General features: G+C 57.7%; 3 protein-coding genes across 3 annotated transcripts; 1 reads left to right on the top strand and 2 right to left on the bottom strand.

The window, feature by feature from the left end:
- Window positions 1-58: 58 nt before the first annotated feature.
- On the top strand, window positions 59-5,178 carry ECI1 (enoyl-CoA delta isomerase 1; the record flags this gene model as incomplete). The annotated part of the gene is made up of 6 exons (XM_009080137.1): window positions 59-199; window positions 841-968; window positions 1,538-1,684; window positions 2,555-2,676; window positions 3,139-3,317; window positions 4,668-5,178. Coding segments are annotated over 6 exons (884 nt in total), but the record flags the coding sequence as incomplete, so codon positions are not given.
- Window positions 5,179-5,409: 231 nt separating this feature from the next.
- On the bottom strand, window positions 5,410-8,651 carry LOC103807410 (deoxyribonuclease-1-like 2). Its single transcript, XM_009080136.1, has 8 exons — window positions 8,505-8,651; window positions 8,073-8,161; window positions 7,006-7,089; window positions 6,789-6,889; window positions 6,607-6,719; window positions 6,203-6,357; window positions 5,982-6,078; window positions 5,410-5,460 (listed from the first exon to the last, which is right to left on the bottom strand). Exons 1-8 carry the CDS (start codon window positions 8,649-8,651, stop codon window positions 5,410-5,412), a joined length of 837 nt encoding a protein of 278 aa, XP_009078384.1.
- Window positions 8,652-10,358: 1,707 nt separating this feature from the next.
- On the bottom strand, window positions 10,359-13,149 carry DNASE1L2 (deoxyribonuclease I-like 2). Its single transcript, XM_009080135.1, has 8 exons — window positions 13,003-13,149; window positions 12,323-12,411; window positions 12,074-12,157; window positions 11,819-11,934; window positions 11,288-11,400; window positions 10,862-11,016; window positions 10,689-10,785; window positions 10,359-10,412 (listed from the first exon to the last, which is right to left on the bottom strand). Exons 1-8 carry the CDS (start codon window positions 13,147-13,149, stop codon window positions 10,359-10,361), a joined length of 855 nt encoding a protein of 284 aa, XP_009078383.1.
- Between the last annotated feature and the right edge of the window lie 2,396 nt (window positions 13,150-15,545).

Raw genomic sequence — 15,545 nt, 5'->3', positions numbered from 1 at the left:
GCTGTTTTGGGGCACACCCCCCACACCTTGCCCATCCCTGCCTCTTTGTGCCCCCCAGGTGTGCTGCCGCTGTGCTGCCCAGCATGGGGCAGGGTGGTCCGGCAGCCCTCCGGGCCCTGCCAGCCCCCTGGGCCCTTGCCAGCCCCGCGCCGTGCCTTCAGCAACAACAAGATCCAAGTGGAGCTGAACGAGAGCTCAGGTATGGCACATGGCAGCTGCTGCGGTGTTACCTCAACCCAAGTGTTCGGGGACCCAGGCAGGGCCCCTACCATCCCTGCCCCATGGCACGCGTGGCCCTGGGTATGGAAAGCCACCAAAGCACCAAATGTTGCAGCTGCAGCTGCTGAGGAGCCTTGGAGGGGAGCATCTAGGAGTGGAAGGCGGAAGGCACACAGGTGGCCGTGTGCTGCTGGGCTGCCACAGGCACAGCCTAGCTGTCACTGCCCAGGTGCTGTCCTCTGCTTTGGGCACTTGGTGGAGTGGCAGTGCTGCCTCAGAGAGCAGCTGTTGGGGATTTCTGTGCCCTGGCTGCCAGCTGTCACGGGCCCACGTCCCTGCATTGGACAAAGAGGCCTCTTCTTGTGGCTTCCGAGGTCCTGCCTCTGAATGCCAGGGCCCTGGGAGTCTCCCCACGTTGTCCCCAGCCTGGGCATGGCTGGAGCACCCAGACTGGCACTTGGAGAGGACCTTTAGGGATAGAGTAGTGCCATTTGGGAGGGGACAAGGGCTCAGAGCCCTTGCCGTGGTGCTGCAGGCTCAGACAGGTGTGTGACCCCCTGGGCAGGGAGTGTGTGCTGCTGTGGTGGGGATTCTGATGTCTCTGTGTTTACCCTGGCACAGGTGTTGCCACGATGAAGTTCAAGAGTCCCCCAGTGAACAGCCTCAGCCTGGACTTCCTCACAGAGTTTTCCATAGCCATGGAGAAGCTGGAGAACGACCGAGCCTGCCGGGGTGTGATCATCACGTCCGTACGTACTGTCCTGCTCCTGTTTGCTCTCCTGGGTCACTGCTCACTGCCATGGGAGGGCCTGGAGGCACCTTTGATCAGCCCTGGAAGGAGGGGATAGGGTTCTTGGGAACACTGGGATCCTTCTACCGTGCCCTTTTCTGGGAGAACAACAACAACCAAGTGTTGTTGCTTGTCAGAAAAATCAGAGGTGCTTATCTGCTGAGCTGACACATCCTGTGACATCTCGTGGCCTGCCTGCAGGGACCTGCCAGTGTTTGTTTTCAGTGGTGTGGGGACAAGGTGGTACCTGGGAATGGGACAGGACAGGTTTTGTGCTGCATGGCTGGGGGGCTCCTACAGGGACCCTGACAATGAGAAATGGTGCTGCAAGCAGAGTCCCAGTGCTGCAAGGCTGTGGTGATGGGAGAATCCAGGCTGTGGGAGCACTGAGGGGATATTTTCAGGACCACAAAAGATGCTGATTGATACCACATAAAATGATCATTTTCCCTTTGCTCAGGCTGCCAGACTGAGGGCTGCAGGGTCCTCCCTGAGCAGTAACTAACTGACAGGTTTTTCCAATTCCAGTCTCTCCCCAAAATATTCTCCTCTGGTCTGGACATCACTGAGATGTGTGGGAAGAGCACAGAGCACTATGGCGAGTTCTGGAGAGCTGTGCAGGAGATGTGGCTGCGGCTGTATGGCTCCAACCTGGTGACAGTTGCTGCAGTCAATGTATGTCCTTTGGACTCATCTCCCTCCTTACCCTGTCACATGCTGTAGCTTGGTACACTGTGTGGGCAGGGACAGCCAAAAAACCAGGCTGAGACAAACCCAGGGATATGTTTGTTGGGGTGTTTGGGTGAAATCCATGTCTGCCAGTTCAGCGTGTGGGAAGGTGTGGAAGCGTGGGATGCTGCAGCCTCCCTGAAAGCTGCAGACACTGCTAAAGAACAGCAGCATTGCAGCATTTCCACCAGGATTTGCTCCTCCAGACATGGTTCTGGGTTGGCCAGGAAGTGATGAGGGAACCTTCATGTCCATGGTTGGGTTGTTGCATGCTTGGTGTCTTGTTTTTATTTTCCAGTGCAGTGCTGCCCTGGCAGCTCGGGTGGTATCTGTCCACAGCTCATCTTTGGAGGCAGCTGGGGCTTCCTGCAGGCATCCTGTGCAGGGCTGAGCAGCCCCAAGCCGTGGCAAAGATGGTCACAAATGGAAGGGGATTCTCCCCTGTGAGGGTGGTGAGGCACTGGCACAGGTTGCCCAGAGAAGCTGTGACTGCCCCATCCCTGGAAGTGAAGCTGTTGGCCACCAGCCAACTGGGCTAGACTCTGCTCTGGAGGTCTCCACACATGGTTTGGTCTGGTGAAAGGTGTTCCTGTCCGTGGCAGAGGGGTTGGAATGAGATGATCTTTAAGGTCCCTCCTGGCCCAAACCATTCTGTGATTCTAGGAAACCTTGATAAACCGAACAGAAATCTTTAGGGCTGTTTCAAATCAGGTGATCAGAAACTTTGGGGACATCTGCTGTGTCTTCCCTGCTCTGGAGGGGCTGTAGGATGTTTGTCCCTGTGTCTCAGGCTCACTCCATCCCTCTCTCTGCCAGGGGTCCAGCCCGGCGGGAGGATGCCTCATGGCCTTGTCGTGTGACTACAGGATCATGGCAGAGAACCCCAAGTTCAGCATCGGCCTCAACGAAGCCCAGCTGGGCATTGTGGCTCCCTTCTGGTAGGCCAGTGCCTCCCACTGCTAGTGTCATGTGTAGGTCCCTCAAAAGATTACATCTTCAGGGGGTTCATCAATCAGTTCAGCTGATCACTGAGTTGTAGTTTATGTGCCAGTGATCAGGTAGTTGCAGCTGCAGGAGTTGTGTCCTGTCCTGCAGGTATCTGAAAAGCTTTCAGGCTGCAGAATGTCCTCACATCCTTCACCAACAAGGACCTTAGTTCTGACCCTGCAGCCAATTCCAAAACTAATGCTGGGACACTGGTCAGGTTCAGTCCCACTATGCTTTTCTCTGGATACATGCTGTGTACCTGCAAAGTTCTATGGTGTGGATGAGCCTGGAGCTGCTCTTCTGAGCTCCGAGCCTGGACAGTGGCCACAGGGTGCTCTCAGCTCCTGTGTCTGGGTGAGCTGCTGCTGGGTCTTTCTGTCCCTGACCATGGTTCTCCCTCCCATCTCTGCCAGGTTTAAGGACACGTTTGTGAACGTTGTGGGACACCGAACTGCTGAACGCTCCCTCCAGTTGGGTTGCCTCCACCCTGCACCTGAGGCCCACAAGTTAGGCCTCGTGGATGAGCTGGTGCCAGAGGAGAAGCTCCTGGAGAAGGCTGCAGCTGTCATGGCGCAGTGGCTGGCCCTTCCTGGTAAACCTCTGGCAGAGGAAGAGGGGATCTGATCTGAGTGGGAAAGCTGGCACCTGGGAACTACATAACAGTTTCCATTTAAAGGGAAGGTGTGGATGGCTGGGAGGTAGGAAAGTTCAGCTCAGCATTCTAGCAGCCTTGGGCTAACAGATGGACACTGTGCTGGGTGTGCGGGGCACATGGGGCTCACCCTGCCAGCCCTGCTGAGTCAGACCAGAGGCATCTGAGCTCCAGGTACAAACTGAATGTCAGTGGAGGTGTTAGCCCAGGAAAGCTGCCACGGAGCTGAGAAAACAGGCTGGGCAAGAGCACCTGGGTGGCTGCCAGTCTGCTTTTGTGGTCTGGATCAACTTGTCAGTCTGCTGAGCAAGCGATGGCAGTGGTGGGGGCGTGAGGACAGACAGACAGAACAGGCGTCCTGTGCTTGGGCAGCTCTGTGACTGCAGTACATGGTTGCTGAGCTGGGAGAGAGCTTTCTGCTACCCAGGGCCAGATTGGAGCTGTCCCATCCCAGGCCAATTCTCTCCCCTGCTGTCCTGGTGTTAGAGTGAGTCCTCACCCCCCAGAATGGGGAGCACATCTCAGCTGTGCCCTCTCCTCACTGCTAGGAGTCTCTGTGCAGATCCTTCCCCTAAACCAGAGCCATGTCCATGTGAAAGTGTCTGTAGCACACAGCTGTGGAGGGATTTGGGGTTCCCAGTATATGGGGGGTCAGTCATCATTTCACTGTCATAGCTGAAGTACACCACGAGCGTGCATAAAACATCTGTGCAACAGATGTGCTGCCCCGTGTGTGTGTGTGTGAGCAGATGTGTGCTCAAGGCCTCTGTCAGCTCCAGCAGCCCCCAGTGCTCCAGCAGCACCCATGTATCCGTGCAGAATGGCACAGGCTCAGGGAGGAGCTCGAGGGGACGGTGCTGCTGGCTGTTGTACAGCATGTTTGGCAGGAGCAGGCTGTTCTGCCAGAGGCTGAAGGGTTTGGTTTGGGGGAGCTTAGAGCCAGAGCAGTTTGAAATAGCACAGAATTTTGTTTGGTTACTGCTGTCCTGAGGCTGAGGACGTGTATTGAGGTGGGGGAGTGCAGAGAGAAGGAGGTGCACAACTTTTTGTCACCTGTCCTAGTAGATCAGTCATTTTCCCACTGAGCAATACAGATCACAGTTTATTGTACAAGACTTGATCCAGTTCAGCTTCCAGCTGGTGGGGTTTTCTTACACCTTTCCCTGCTGGTTTAAAGAGCCCTTTGCTGTCTGACTTCTCCCCATTGCACCTGCATGTGGTGACAGTGGCTGAGAGCTGGTCAGGGACGAGGACCAGGTGTGTTCCTCACCCTCACTCCCCTCTCCACAGACCATGCTCGCCAGCTCACCAAGTCCATGATGAGGAAGGCAGTGTTGGACCGCCTGGTAGCTCACCGGGAGGAAGACATTAAGAACTTCATCAGCTTTGTCTCAAAAGAGTCCATCCAGAAGTCGCTTCGCATGTACATGGAGATGCTGAAGAAGAAGAAGAGCTGAGGAGGCAGCTGCCCCAGGCCGGTCCTGGGAGCTCCATCACCCTCCAAAATGCTGCTGTAGCTGTAGACTTCCACAGCAAAGCCATCTGCAGTGCCAGCAATGGGTGACGTGCCACCTGCTCCCACGGCTACCCCAACCATCCCTTCCCCTAGTGCCTGTAGAGTGCCTGACACCACTGTTGCCTTCCCTGGGAGTGGGGACTGCCCTCAGCCCTGCCAAGGAACAGGCAGAGAGGGGGGCTCAGCACACTGGACCTGAGCCCATCAGTCCTTGGATATCCTCCCTCCTGTCCAACAGTTAATTGTGAAATAAGGTTTGTCAATAAAGTCTGCAATGAGGTAGGATATGGAAGCTTCATGCCCCAGCTTGTCTGTGGTAACGATGTCCTGGCTGGTGGCCTGCCCCCAGGCTCTGGTTCTTGGTGTTCTGGGGGCACAGCTGGCTGCCACCCTTCTCCAGATCAGGATCCAGAACAGCCCAGACAAAAGGCTTGTAGACAGGGATGTGGGGAGCACCTTCATGGGGTTGGTGGTGGGAGCTGGAGCTGGATTGTGGTCTGTGGCTGCAGGAGGACTTCAAGCTGAGAGCTTCACCTCAACTGGGTAGTGGTCGCTGACTGCCAGGGCCTGGAGGAGGGTGAGAGGAGGGATGTGTAACACAGGGTTTGGTGAGGCCCTCACCCCTCACTGTGCTGCTGTGGCCAGCAGGGTGGCTGATTGCCCTGACAGAGCCTTCTGCCTGCTGGAGGGGCACAACCTCAAGACACTCAACACCCAAGGCTCCAGTTTTGGTGCATCTCATGGAGAGATGACCAGGCGTGGCCTGGGGCAGGCACTGGCAGGGGGCACCCTGCCCTCCGAGACCCTCCTGTCTCGCTTGGATGCTCTGTGCCAATGATGTGTGGTTGAAGATTGTCTTGGATTGCCCCATACCCCAGAGTCCTGCTCATGGAAGACCATGGAAAATGCTGTGCATCTCTTCCCCATGGTGGCAGGCCAATCCCCAAATCCCCTCTCCTGTTTCCACCCTTGGATGCCTTGTCACCCCAAGCCCTCTGAACAGACATTGGCAGCCCCACAGCCAATGCTGCCTGGGCCAGCTCAGCTTTGGTGCCCGTTTGAGCCCCAGGTTTGTGATCCTGACTCACCTCTTCCTGGTCCAGCTGGAAGTCACGCTGGAAGTTGTAGATCCCAGCTGAATTGGACACAATGCTTCTCTTCAGCTTGGCACCACACACCACGATCCTGCCAGGGAGATGCAGGTGGTAAGTCCCACTCCTGCCCCTGCACTCAGCCACGTGGTGGTGTGGGATGGGCAGGGAGGGGTGGGGAGGGGAGGGGAGGGCAGTGCCATGGTGGCAGTGCTCACCTGTCATAGGCACAATCTGACTTCCCCACGGTGGTGTCAGCACTGTCAGGGATCAGCCACTTGAAGACGTCGCTGGTGCGCAGGCGAATGGCTGACCAGTCCCTCGAGTGGACATAGGCACAGTCGGCATTGAAGTCCCCCAGGAACATGATGTTCTGCAGTGGGGAGAGGAGGAGGCTCATGGTCTGGGGAATGGAGCTGCCCCTGACACCAACTCTCCTGTGGGGATCAGTCCTGGGTGCCCAGGCATCCCCTGTGCCAAGGGACAGGGCAGGAACAAGGGCCCCATCTCAACCACCCCTGCACCAGCCACACTCACCTTGGAGCAGGGACCCAGCATGGCTTAAACAGTCCCCAGAGCTCAACACCCACCCTCGGTGCCCCCCAGTGCTGGTGACACTCACATCAGTTCCCCACTTGTTGACGATGGCCAGGTAGACATCGTAGAGCGCATCAATCTCAGCAACAGCATCATGTGGGGCTGAATGCAGGGGCACCAGCACAAACTCCTCTACCTCTGCCAGGGGAGAGGAATGTCAGCTCTGTGGCCACCCCAAGCCCCAGGGCCACTTGTCCCCCCGCTTACTGGTGTGGGATGCTGAGACCTTCAGGATGAACGGCTCCCGGCTGAAGACATCCTGGGGGTCCTTGTATTGGTAGGTGTCCACCACGGACACAACATCTGTTCTGTGGGCGTAAAGGAATGGTGACCCTGGGGCTCAGCATGGCCCCTGTGCCCACTCCATGATGCTAGTGGCCCTGTAGTGCCATGGCACAGGTGGCAGCACCCCCAGCCCCATTACCTGTAGATGAAGAGGTACATCTCCTTGTAGTTCTCCCGTCCCAGGGGGCCACTGATCTCATAGTCATATTGAGATTTGGATGCACTGCAGAGATGCAAAGGCAGGATGATGACATGTCTCGCACCAGTGACATGGCTGGTACTATCCTGGGTTGGCCTTGGCATGTCCAGGTGCTGGGCAGCTATGGGTCTGACACCAGCCAGTCCTGCTCTGCTGTCCCCATGGGCCACTGTGCCCCAGCCGTGGGGTGACACGGGGTACAGTGGCTCTGAAACCCCCCGTCCCACCCCGGGGTGGCCCCTGGGGCACGGCAGGATGCAGGGCGGCTCCTGCCACCCCTGTCTCTGCAGGGACACTCCTCACCTTCATTTGCAGCAGAGCTGAACTAGGTCAGGGAGCAGCCTGGGGCCCTGCAGCGCCCGGCGTCACCCTCCCTGCCCTGGCTGCTTTGCAGCCGTGCTGGAGGGGACACCGAAGGGGGAGGACACGGGCTGGGCGTACCTGCTCAGGAGCACTCGCTGCCTTTCAACACGGCGGCAGCAGTTTCTGCCTGGCCCCGAGCCTTGCCCTCACCCAAAACGGGGTCAGCACAGCCGGTGGAGAGGCTGCTGCCCTGCTGTGGCCAGTTTTAGCCCACCCCAGCAGTCCCTCTTCCTCCTGAGGTGCCAAACTCACTCGCTTCAGAGCATCAGCCACTACCGGCTCCATCCCAGGGTCCTCCTGGCGCTCGCAGGGGATTGTCGTGCAGAGTTTTGCCGCTGCCCTGTCCTCTTGGATTTTGGGGACGGACCTTGCCAGAGCTGTAGTTCCTTTCCATCCCATGTGCTCTGGTGGGATTACAGCTTTTGGAGCCGGTTTGTGGTGCTTGTATCCCCCATCCCTTCCCCAGATTATTCCCGGTGTTTATTTCAGTGCCTGCTCAAAGCTTCACCCTCAGCACTTTCCTCCTATACCCTTTGCCAAATAAAAATTCTCTGTCGATGGGCAACTTTTTTTTTCTTTTTATTGCTCAGGCATCTTGGCTTTCCCTGCTAGTGCTGCTGTCCCAGCCCCAGCCCTGCTCGTACCTGTTGAGCTGCTCCATGAGCTCGGTGACGGCGCTGAGGTCGGAGTCACGCACCTCCTGCACCAGCACCACGTCGTAGCGGCGCAGGATCTGCGAGGCCAAGAGAGACAGTGATGGTGGGTGGGAGCCTGCTGCTGGCTCAGGACCAGTCTCCCACCCATATCCCAGCCAGGCACCCTGACATGCTGCTGGCTGCAGCACCACGAGGACTCACATGTCCCTCGGTACTAGGACAGATGTTCCCAGAGAGGGCTCACAGGGACTGTGGGCTGTTCCTGACACTCCACCTTGGTCCCCACCAAGCCTTCATCCACCCAGGGCATCCCCAGCCATCTCATCCTCAGCCATGTCCCCACGTGTCCCTCGCACAGGAGCCACATTTGGGTTTGTCCCAGTGCACAGCCTGTCGCCACATTGCACCAGCTGCACTCACGTTGATGATGATCCCAGCCACTTCCTTGTTGGACATCTTGGTGTCACCAAACGCCTGGATGTTGAAGGCACCGACACGCAGTGTGGCAGTGGCTGGGCACAGGAGAGCCACAGCCAGCAGGGACAATACCAGTGTCACGGTCCCCATCCTGCAGGGAGGGATGCTGAGTCACAGAAATGCAGTGATGGGAGCTGAACTTGGAACACTGCTGGATTTAGAGTAAAGAGAAAAAAGGACATGTGGATCTTTCCCAAGTCCTGGTGTGCAACAGTGTCACGGTGAGCACTGCCCAGAAGAGCCTGCAGAGCTGGCATGGTCAGTCTGCCAGCTCGCCAGTCCCAGAGGAAGCTAAATCCCATGGTGCTGTAGTGAGTCCACCCAGCAGCATCTTTCCCAGCTCCTAGGATTGCCCAGCTCTGCTCCCTGCTGGGATGTCTTCATCACCCACCAGCCCCAGCCATCACTGCCAGCACCCCAGGCTGTTCCACTTCCTCAAACTTCACCACAGCCCCCTTGGTCATGGAAGGAGCAACTCCTTATCCAAGCTCATCCTAGCTCGTCCCAGCTCATCCCAGTCCCTCTCAGTTTGCAGCTGAAGGTGCTGAGCCCGGATGCGTCCTTACCTTGCCGAGAGTGCAGAACCTCTGCCTTCCCAGCATCTGGACAGGCAGCTTTATTCCCGCAGAGGTGCCGGCAAAGCAGGATGAGTCGGACAGCCCGTGGGGGTTTTGGCATGTCTTTGGGTTCCTTCCCACATTGGGAAACCAAAAATCCCACAGGGCGAACGGGTGGGGCCAGCACAGCCACCCTGTGCTGACGTGACGAAGGGGAATGGGGAGACTCAGTGCTGGGGCATCCTGGTGGGACTGGGTGGGCACTGGGGACTTGGAGGGCTACAGCTAGCTGGGTTGGCCCCCTGGATCACAGAGTGAGCACAGTGGCCAGGCAGGAGGTGAAGGGCACTGACCTTAATTGGGTGATTCAGGCGATGTAATTAGAGGGGAGAGAAGGAAATGGCCAGTGTCTGGGTCAGGCAGATGAGCACCGCCAGCCTCGACAAGAGGGGGTGGATGTGAATGCCTGCAGCAGCCCCAGCAGTCACCCAGGACAGCCCCATTGGTGATCCAAAGCAGCTCTAGCGGGACTGGCACTCCCCATGCCAACCCAGGGCATCATCATAGCCCATGGCATCACCCCAGGGCAATGAGAGAGCAAGTGGCTCTGACCGAGTGGCAGCAGCAGAACAGGCAGGGAAGTGACTCATGCCAGGGCTTGCCAGGCTCTCGCGTGCACTGCCAGGTTTTGCATCCTCACACCCAGTCTCAGGATGAGTCTGGTGTCCTTCAGCACTGTGTCGGCACCGAAACCCCCCTGGGGAGCACCAAACCCCCTGGGAACTGACTCAGGTCCTTCACCTCCCCCCACCCTTGCCATCAGTGCCCCATCAGCCATAGCCAGTCAGGCTCTGTCAGGAGGTGGCCCCATGAGCATCCTGCATCCCCAGAGCCTCCCAGGGTCTTCCTGGTGTCTCTCATTTTGCTGCCATCAGCTCTGAGTCCCTCATTGGCAGGAGGAGACCCCAGCCCTGAGGACCTCCCTGACTCACTGGTAATGAACCAGGGTGCTTGGGTACCAAGGGCTGCTGGGGAGGCTGAAGGGACCTTCCATCCAGAGCTGCAAAGGCTGGAAAAGGTTCATTTTTAATGGAAGCAAAGAGCCCCACTCCCACAAGACCCAGAAGAGTGGCTCCTTATAGAGATGGTGAGCAGCTTGGCTGGCACTGGTGGCACGTGGGCTCCCACGGATGCAGGTGCGTGCTGGAGCATCCTGGTAGCCACTGGCACAGGGTTGGGCTCAGAGGGATTTCAGGGTCACCTCCACTGGGAAATGGTCGCTGACAGCCAAAGCCTGGGTGTGGGAGAGAGCAGAGAGGGCCTGATCACATCCAGACCCACTGTCACTATCACTGTCACAGCTGGGTGGGACCCCAGTGCTCCATTCCAGCCCCCAAATTCACTGCATATCCAAAAATGCTCAGTCTGTGAGGTTGCATTGGTGCAGGGGTTGGGGTCAGGCCAGACTCAGGAGTGCCCTGAGGAACAGGGAGTCCACCCACACTCCCAGGAGGTATGGTGGGGTGGATCCCCGTGCTGGTGGGCTCCTGTGCCCCAGCCCCTTACTCACGTCCTTGCTCTGGAGGTGGAATTTCTTCTCAAAGTTGTTGACAGTGGCAGAGCCAGGATCGATATCTTGGCGCAGCGCAGAGCCGCAGGCGACAATGCTGCCAGGGCATCACGGGGGAGTTAGCACCTACCAACTTCCCTGTGCCAGCTGCCAACCCCCACCACAGCACCCACCGGTCATAGGCACAGTCAGTGTCAGCAACAGTGGTGTCAGCACTGTCAGGGATGAGCCACTCGCAGTCGCGGAGGGAGCGGAGACGGATGGATGGCCACTGGGAGCTGGTCACGTAGGAGCAGTCGGCATTGAAGTCACCCAGGAAGATGATGTCCTGCAGGGCAGCACAATGTGTCCCTGCCCACGAATTAACAGGGCAGCAGGGGCTCCCTGAAATCTTAAGGGGTGGCACAAACCCCCCTGGGGCTCCCTGGTATGTGGGGACAAGCAATGGCAGGAGATTGATGGGATGGCACCTGCCCTGATGGGTGCAAGAGGCCTCCCATGGGACAGGTCCATCCCAGGATGGCCACTGGGATGTGTGGTGGCCATACCCCATCTGCCCAGTTGCCCTGTGGAGGAGCTGAGCTCCTGTTGCCACTTACATGGGTTGCCCACTTGTCAATGATGTCGGTGTAGACATCGTAGAGTGCATCGATCTCTTGTGCCGCATGGCTGGGCTCAGAGTGCAGGGGCACCAACACAAACTCCTGCACCTCTGCCAGACAGGTGGCTGTCAGCCCCTGGCTTGGGTGCAGCTCCTGAGAAGAGAGAAGGAGCCCCAGGGAACCACCCCCAGACCATACCCTAGCTACCAGCCAGGAAAAACTGCCACAGGGGAAGAGTGTTTGTGGTGGTCTGCCTGTCCTCCAAACTGAAATATCCAATGGGGAGTTGCATCACTTTGCACATGGTTTGGGGTTTGCTGCTTGTTTGGTGGTAAACAGCAGGCAGTGCCAGCCCTGCTGGGCAGGTACTGTGCACCCACGGGTGGGAGATGGCCCCACTGCAGTGAAGGACCCTGATGGAACCCCTGGACTGGGCTCTGTACTTGGCAGGCACAGCTCAGGGCTCAGCCCTGCATGGAGGGGACTCTGTGCCAGGTCTGGGCATCCCCCAACACTGGCTCTGCTCACGTGTGGTGGGTGAGGAGAACTTCACAATGAAGGGCTCTCTGCTGAAGGTGTCGGTTCCACAGGACTCACAGCCATCGTCATAGTAGTAGCTTCCCAGCACAGAGACCATGTCTGACCTGAGGGAGGAGAGCAGAGCAGCCCCCAGCACCATTCCTGCCACAGCCAGGGCCCCCAAAGGTACCCACTGTCCTTTGGGCTGCTGGGGAGGACAACAGGTGACACAGGGGGATGCTGGATCCTGGTGGCATCCCTTACCTGTAGATGAAGAGATACTGCTCCTTGTAGCTGGTCCGACCCAGGGGAATGCTGTCCAAATAGCTGTATGGGTGCCTGGATGCACTGGGAACAAGATGCAGAGAGGATGAGAGGAGGTCCTGGCGCTTCCCAGCACCCATGAGCCTCTCTCCAGTTGAGCCAGAGGTGCCTTGGCATGGCGAGAGGTTGGCTGGGATCTGGCCCAACATCCAATTTGCAGCCACTCCCACCCTGTGCCACTGGGGTCACCTGTTGAGCTGGTCCATGAGCTTTTTCACAGCACTCAGGTCAGCATCCCGGACCTCCTGCACCAGAATGATGTCGTACTCCGACACGATCTGGGGGGACAAGCTCAGAGCTGCTCACCCCTGGTCAGAAGCATGGGTGCCTGGGCTGGGCTGCAAAGGCTCTCAGGCTGGCAGTGGGAGGACAGCAGGAACTCCAGAGCCAGGAAGGTGCCCTCTAACACCCGTCTGTCAACCACCCACCATCCCAGCAGCTGCTCCGGGTGAGGAACCTGGGCAGCACCAAGCATCACCCATCCTTGGTTGGGGACCAGCATGAGTAGACATGGCCTGAGGTTGGAGATGGTGCTGGGGGAAGACCAGAGGGATGTGTGGATGTAAGCTTGGATGGAGGGGTGTGTGGATGGAGGCATAGATGGATGGACAGATGCCTGGGTGAATGAGTGGATGGACAGTTTGGTTGGATGGTTGGTTGGTTGGTTGGTTGGTTGGGCAGAGGTGATGTATGGGAGTGTGGACAGGTGAATTGATGTGTGGGTGAATACATGGATGGGCACTGGATGGATGGATGGATGGATGGATGGATGGATGGATGGATGGATAAATCTGGTGTCCCACTGCCCCAAAATGGCTACATCCCAAAGAGCAGAGTGTCCAGGCCTGCTTCTCTCCCCCTGCACTCACAGAGACAATGATATTTGCGACAGTCTGGTTGGACATCTTCATGTCCCCAAATGCCTTGATGTTGAAGGCACCAATCTTCAGTGTGGTGGCCACATGCAGCAGGAGAGCTGCAACCAGCAGCAACAGCATTTGCTTGGAGGCTGCCATCCTGTGTGCAGAGGGGCAAGGAGCAGCTCAGCCCTCCTGGCTAGGAAAGGGATTTGGCACAGATAATAGGGTTGCCAGGGTGTTTCTACTGATCATACTGGTTTGACAGGGAAGCATCTGTTTTCCAGTGAACCACAAGGACCCAGGGATTGTGCACCCCTGTCACAGGAACCTCATCCTGCCTGTCCCTCCTGGAGGGAGGCCAGACCACCCACGAAGCTGGAGTGGAAAATTCACTGGCAACGGAACAAATGCCATTTCATGGTGACACAGCGCGGTCACTTCCTCATTCACCATGTTCAGTCCAGACACCTCTCCTGGCCTGAGATGGGTGGCAGCCACCAGGGCCACCAAGGTCCCATGGCTTGTGTCTCTCCCACCCATCCCTCTGTTCCACAGACCCCAAAGACCCTACAGCAGCTGTTCTGGGACAGAGGAAAGGATGGATCTCCCTGACACTCCTCCCTATCTCCCCCCCGCCTGGAGCATCCTCACCTGGCATATCCTGCCCCCCCATCTCCCAGCACTGCCCCTGCCCCATCCTCACCCAGGCTGTTGTCCCTCAGGACCCACTGTCGAGGCAGCACAGCAGCTCCTACCCACGGGGGAAGGTGTTTGGGAAATATTTCCCATGGCACTCTGCTCCCTGGGGTAATATTTCACCAGCGGGTGGGATCGGAGCCCTGCCCAAGCCTGGGTGTCCTGAGCACCTGCTCCTGCCTGGAGCCCTGATAAGTGGGATGGGCAAACACCCCAGCTTTCAGCACACCCAAATCCCAACCTGGGGAAGGGTTTGCTGCCCTCGGGATGCTTTTCCTTCTGCTGCTCCAGGTAAATCCTCACCTTTCCCACTTGCACCCTCACTACAGCTGCAACCACTTCCCTCTGATGCCGCAGTCCCGCCCGCTGATAACACAGCCAACACAGCCACTCAGTAATGCCATAATTTAGTCATACTATGATTTGGTCATGCCAAAAACTGTCCAAAGCCCCACAGATCCTACCCACTCCTGGGAAGCACAGCAGGATCCTGTGAGGACTGGATCCACCCCTGAGCTGTGCCCAGGCTCAGCCCCGGCAGAGCATTGTGGCAAAATGAAGCTGAGCTGGAGAAGGTGCCATTGGCAAGGGAAGCAGCTGAGGTGAGGGAGGAGGGGGAGCAGGACGTACCTTTGGTGCCATCCAAGATCTCTGGAAGGGGAAGGAGCTGCACCTGCATTTATGGGGAAGGACATGCTCACCTTGCCAAGTGGTTGCCCAGCCAAGGAGCATGTGAGGCCGCAGGCTCCATATGGCATTTTTCACGGAAAGAAAGGTCTGCTCAGTGAAATAAGAAGCCTTTCAGCCAGTGCCAATAGTTCCTGTCGCAGGTAAGGCTGAGAAGATGCCATTGTGGATTAAGACGCTGACAAGAGAACTGGGAGGTGAAATGAATCCCAGAGAACACTCATCCGAACCAGCAGCTCCCTAGGATGGGGCATGGGCAGCTCTCACTCATCACCAGACACAATTTCTCTTAAAAGGTGTTTATTTCACCCACAGGAATCATTCCCAGCCAGCACCCCACATTGCCCACAAACTGGTTTCAGGTGAGCAAACCTGGAGCCAGGGGCTCAGAGCAGCTGGTCAATCCTTGCATGGCCCCACAGGCTCTGTTCTTTGGATATGAAGTCAAGTTGGAAGTCCCAGAAAATATGTTTGTGCCATGGTGCCTATCCCCAGACCCTCCCCAGGAGGTCACCTAGCTCAGGTCCTGTCCTGGGAGGGCTGGGAGGTGCTGGAGGGTGGCACCCCCCATCCCACATGCTGACCCAGCTCACTCGAGCCCTGCCCCAGTGGCCTTGGCCAATGTCCCAGTGCTCCTGGCCTCCAAAGGCAGCTGTTGTGCTTCCCAGGAGGACCAGGCTGGGGCCTTGCATTGTGAAGTCATTCTTGGGGTCTAGAGAGTCATGTCAGCCCTCTCCCCTGGAGCCAGGCACTCCTCAGAGCAGGGGGAGTCCCCACAGTGGGGACCCTCCAAACGTTGGACCCAGAACCAGGCTCCCTTAGGACAAGACCCACCAGGGTCAGTCCCTCCTCAGGTCAAGACCCCCTCAAGGGCCAGACCCCACTCCTGAACCCAGATTCCATCAGGATTGGATCTCCCCTCCAGGCCAAGACCCACCCCAAGGGTCAGTCCCAGGGCCAGGACCCCCATGTACAGGTCCCTCCATGTTGAGACCCTCTGGCTCAGCCCACCAGGGCTGATACCCACCCAGGGCCAGTTTTCTCCTGAGTCAGGACCTCCTGACTCACACCCAGGCACAGACCCTGGGGCCAATATCCTTTGGGGCTGATACCCCCTGGGCCGATAACCCCTGCCCAGGACCAATAACCCCTCGGGACAAATAGCCCCT

This window comes from Acanthisitta chloris, unplaced genomic scaffold, assembly GCF_000695815.1.
Source record: "Acanthisitta chloris isolate BGI_N310 unplaced genomic scaffold, ASM69581v1 scaffold10588, whole genome shotgun sequence".
Classification (NCBI taxonomy): Eukaryota; Metazoa; Chordata; class Aves; order Passeriformes; family Acanthisittidae; genus Acanthisitta; species Acanthisitta chloris.
The sequence above is the reverse complement of the archived record's forward strand: the minus strand, read 5'-3'. Positions and strand labels throughout refer to the sequence as shown.

Bases quoted from the DNA above. Each gene is read 5' to 3' on its own strand.
- LOC103807410 (XM_009080136.1), bottom strand. From the start codon at position 8,651: ATGGGGACCGTGACACTGGTATTGTCCCTGCTGGCTGTGGCTCTCCTG. The intron at 8,162-8,504 runs GTGAGTGCAGCT...TTGGCCTCGCAG, and splicing joins TGGCTGGGATCATCATCAAC to ATCCTGCGCCGCTACGACGT. The intron at 6,079-6,202 runs GTGAGCACTGCC...TCTCCCTGGCAG, and splicing joins TCAGATTGTGCCTATGACAG to GATCGTGGTGTGTGGTGCCA.
- DNASE1L2 (XM_009080135.1), bottom strand. From the start codon at position 13,149: ATGGCAGCCTCCAAGCAAATGCTGTTGCTGCTGGTTGCAGCTCTCCTG. The intron at 12,158-12,322 runs GTGACCCCAGTG...TCTTGTTCCCAG, and splicing joins CTCATGGACCAGCTCAACAG to TGCATCCAGGCACCCATACA. The intron at 11,401-11,818 runs GTGAGCAGAGCC...CCTGTCTGGCAG, and splicing joins GTTCTCCTCACCCACCACAC to AGGTGCAGGAGTTTGTGTTG.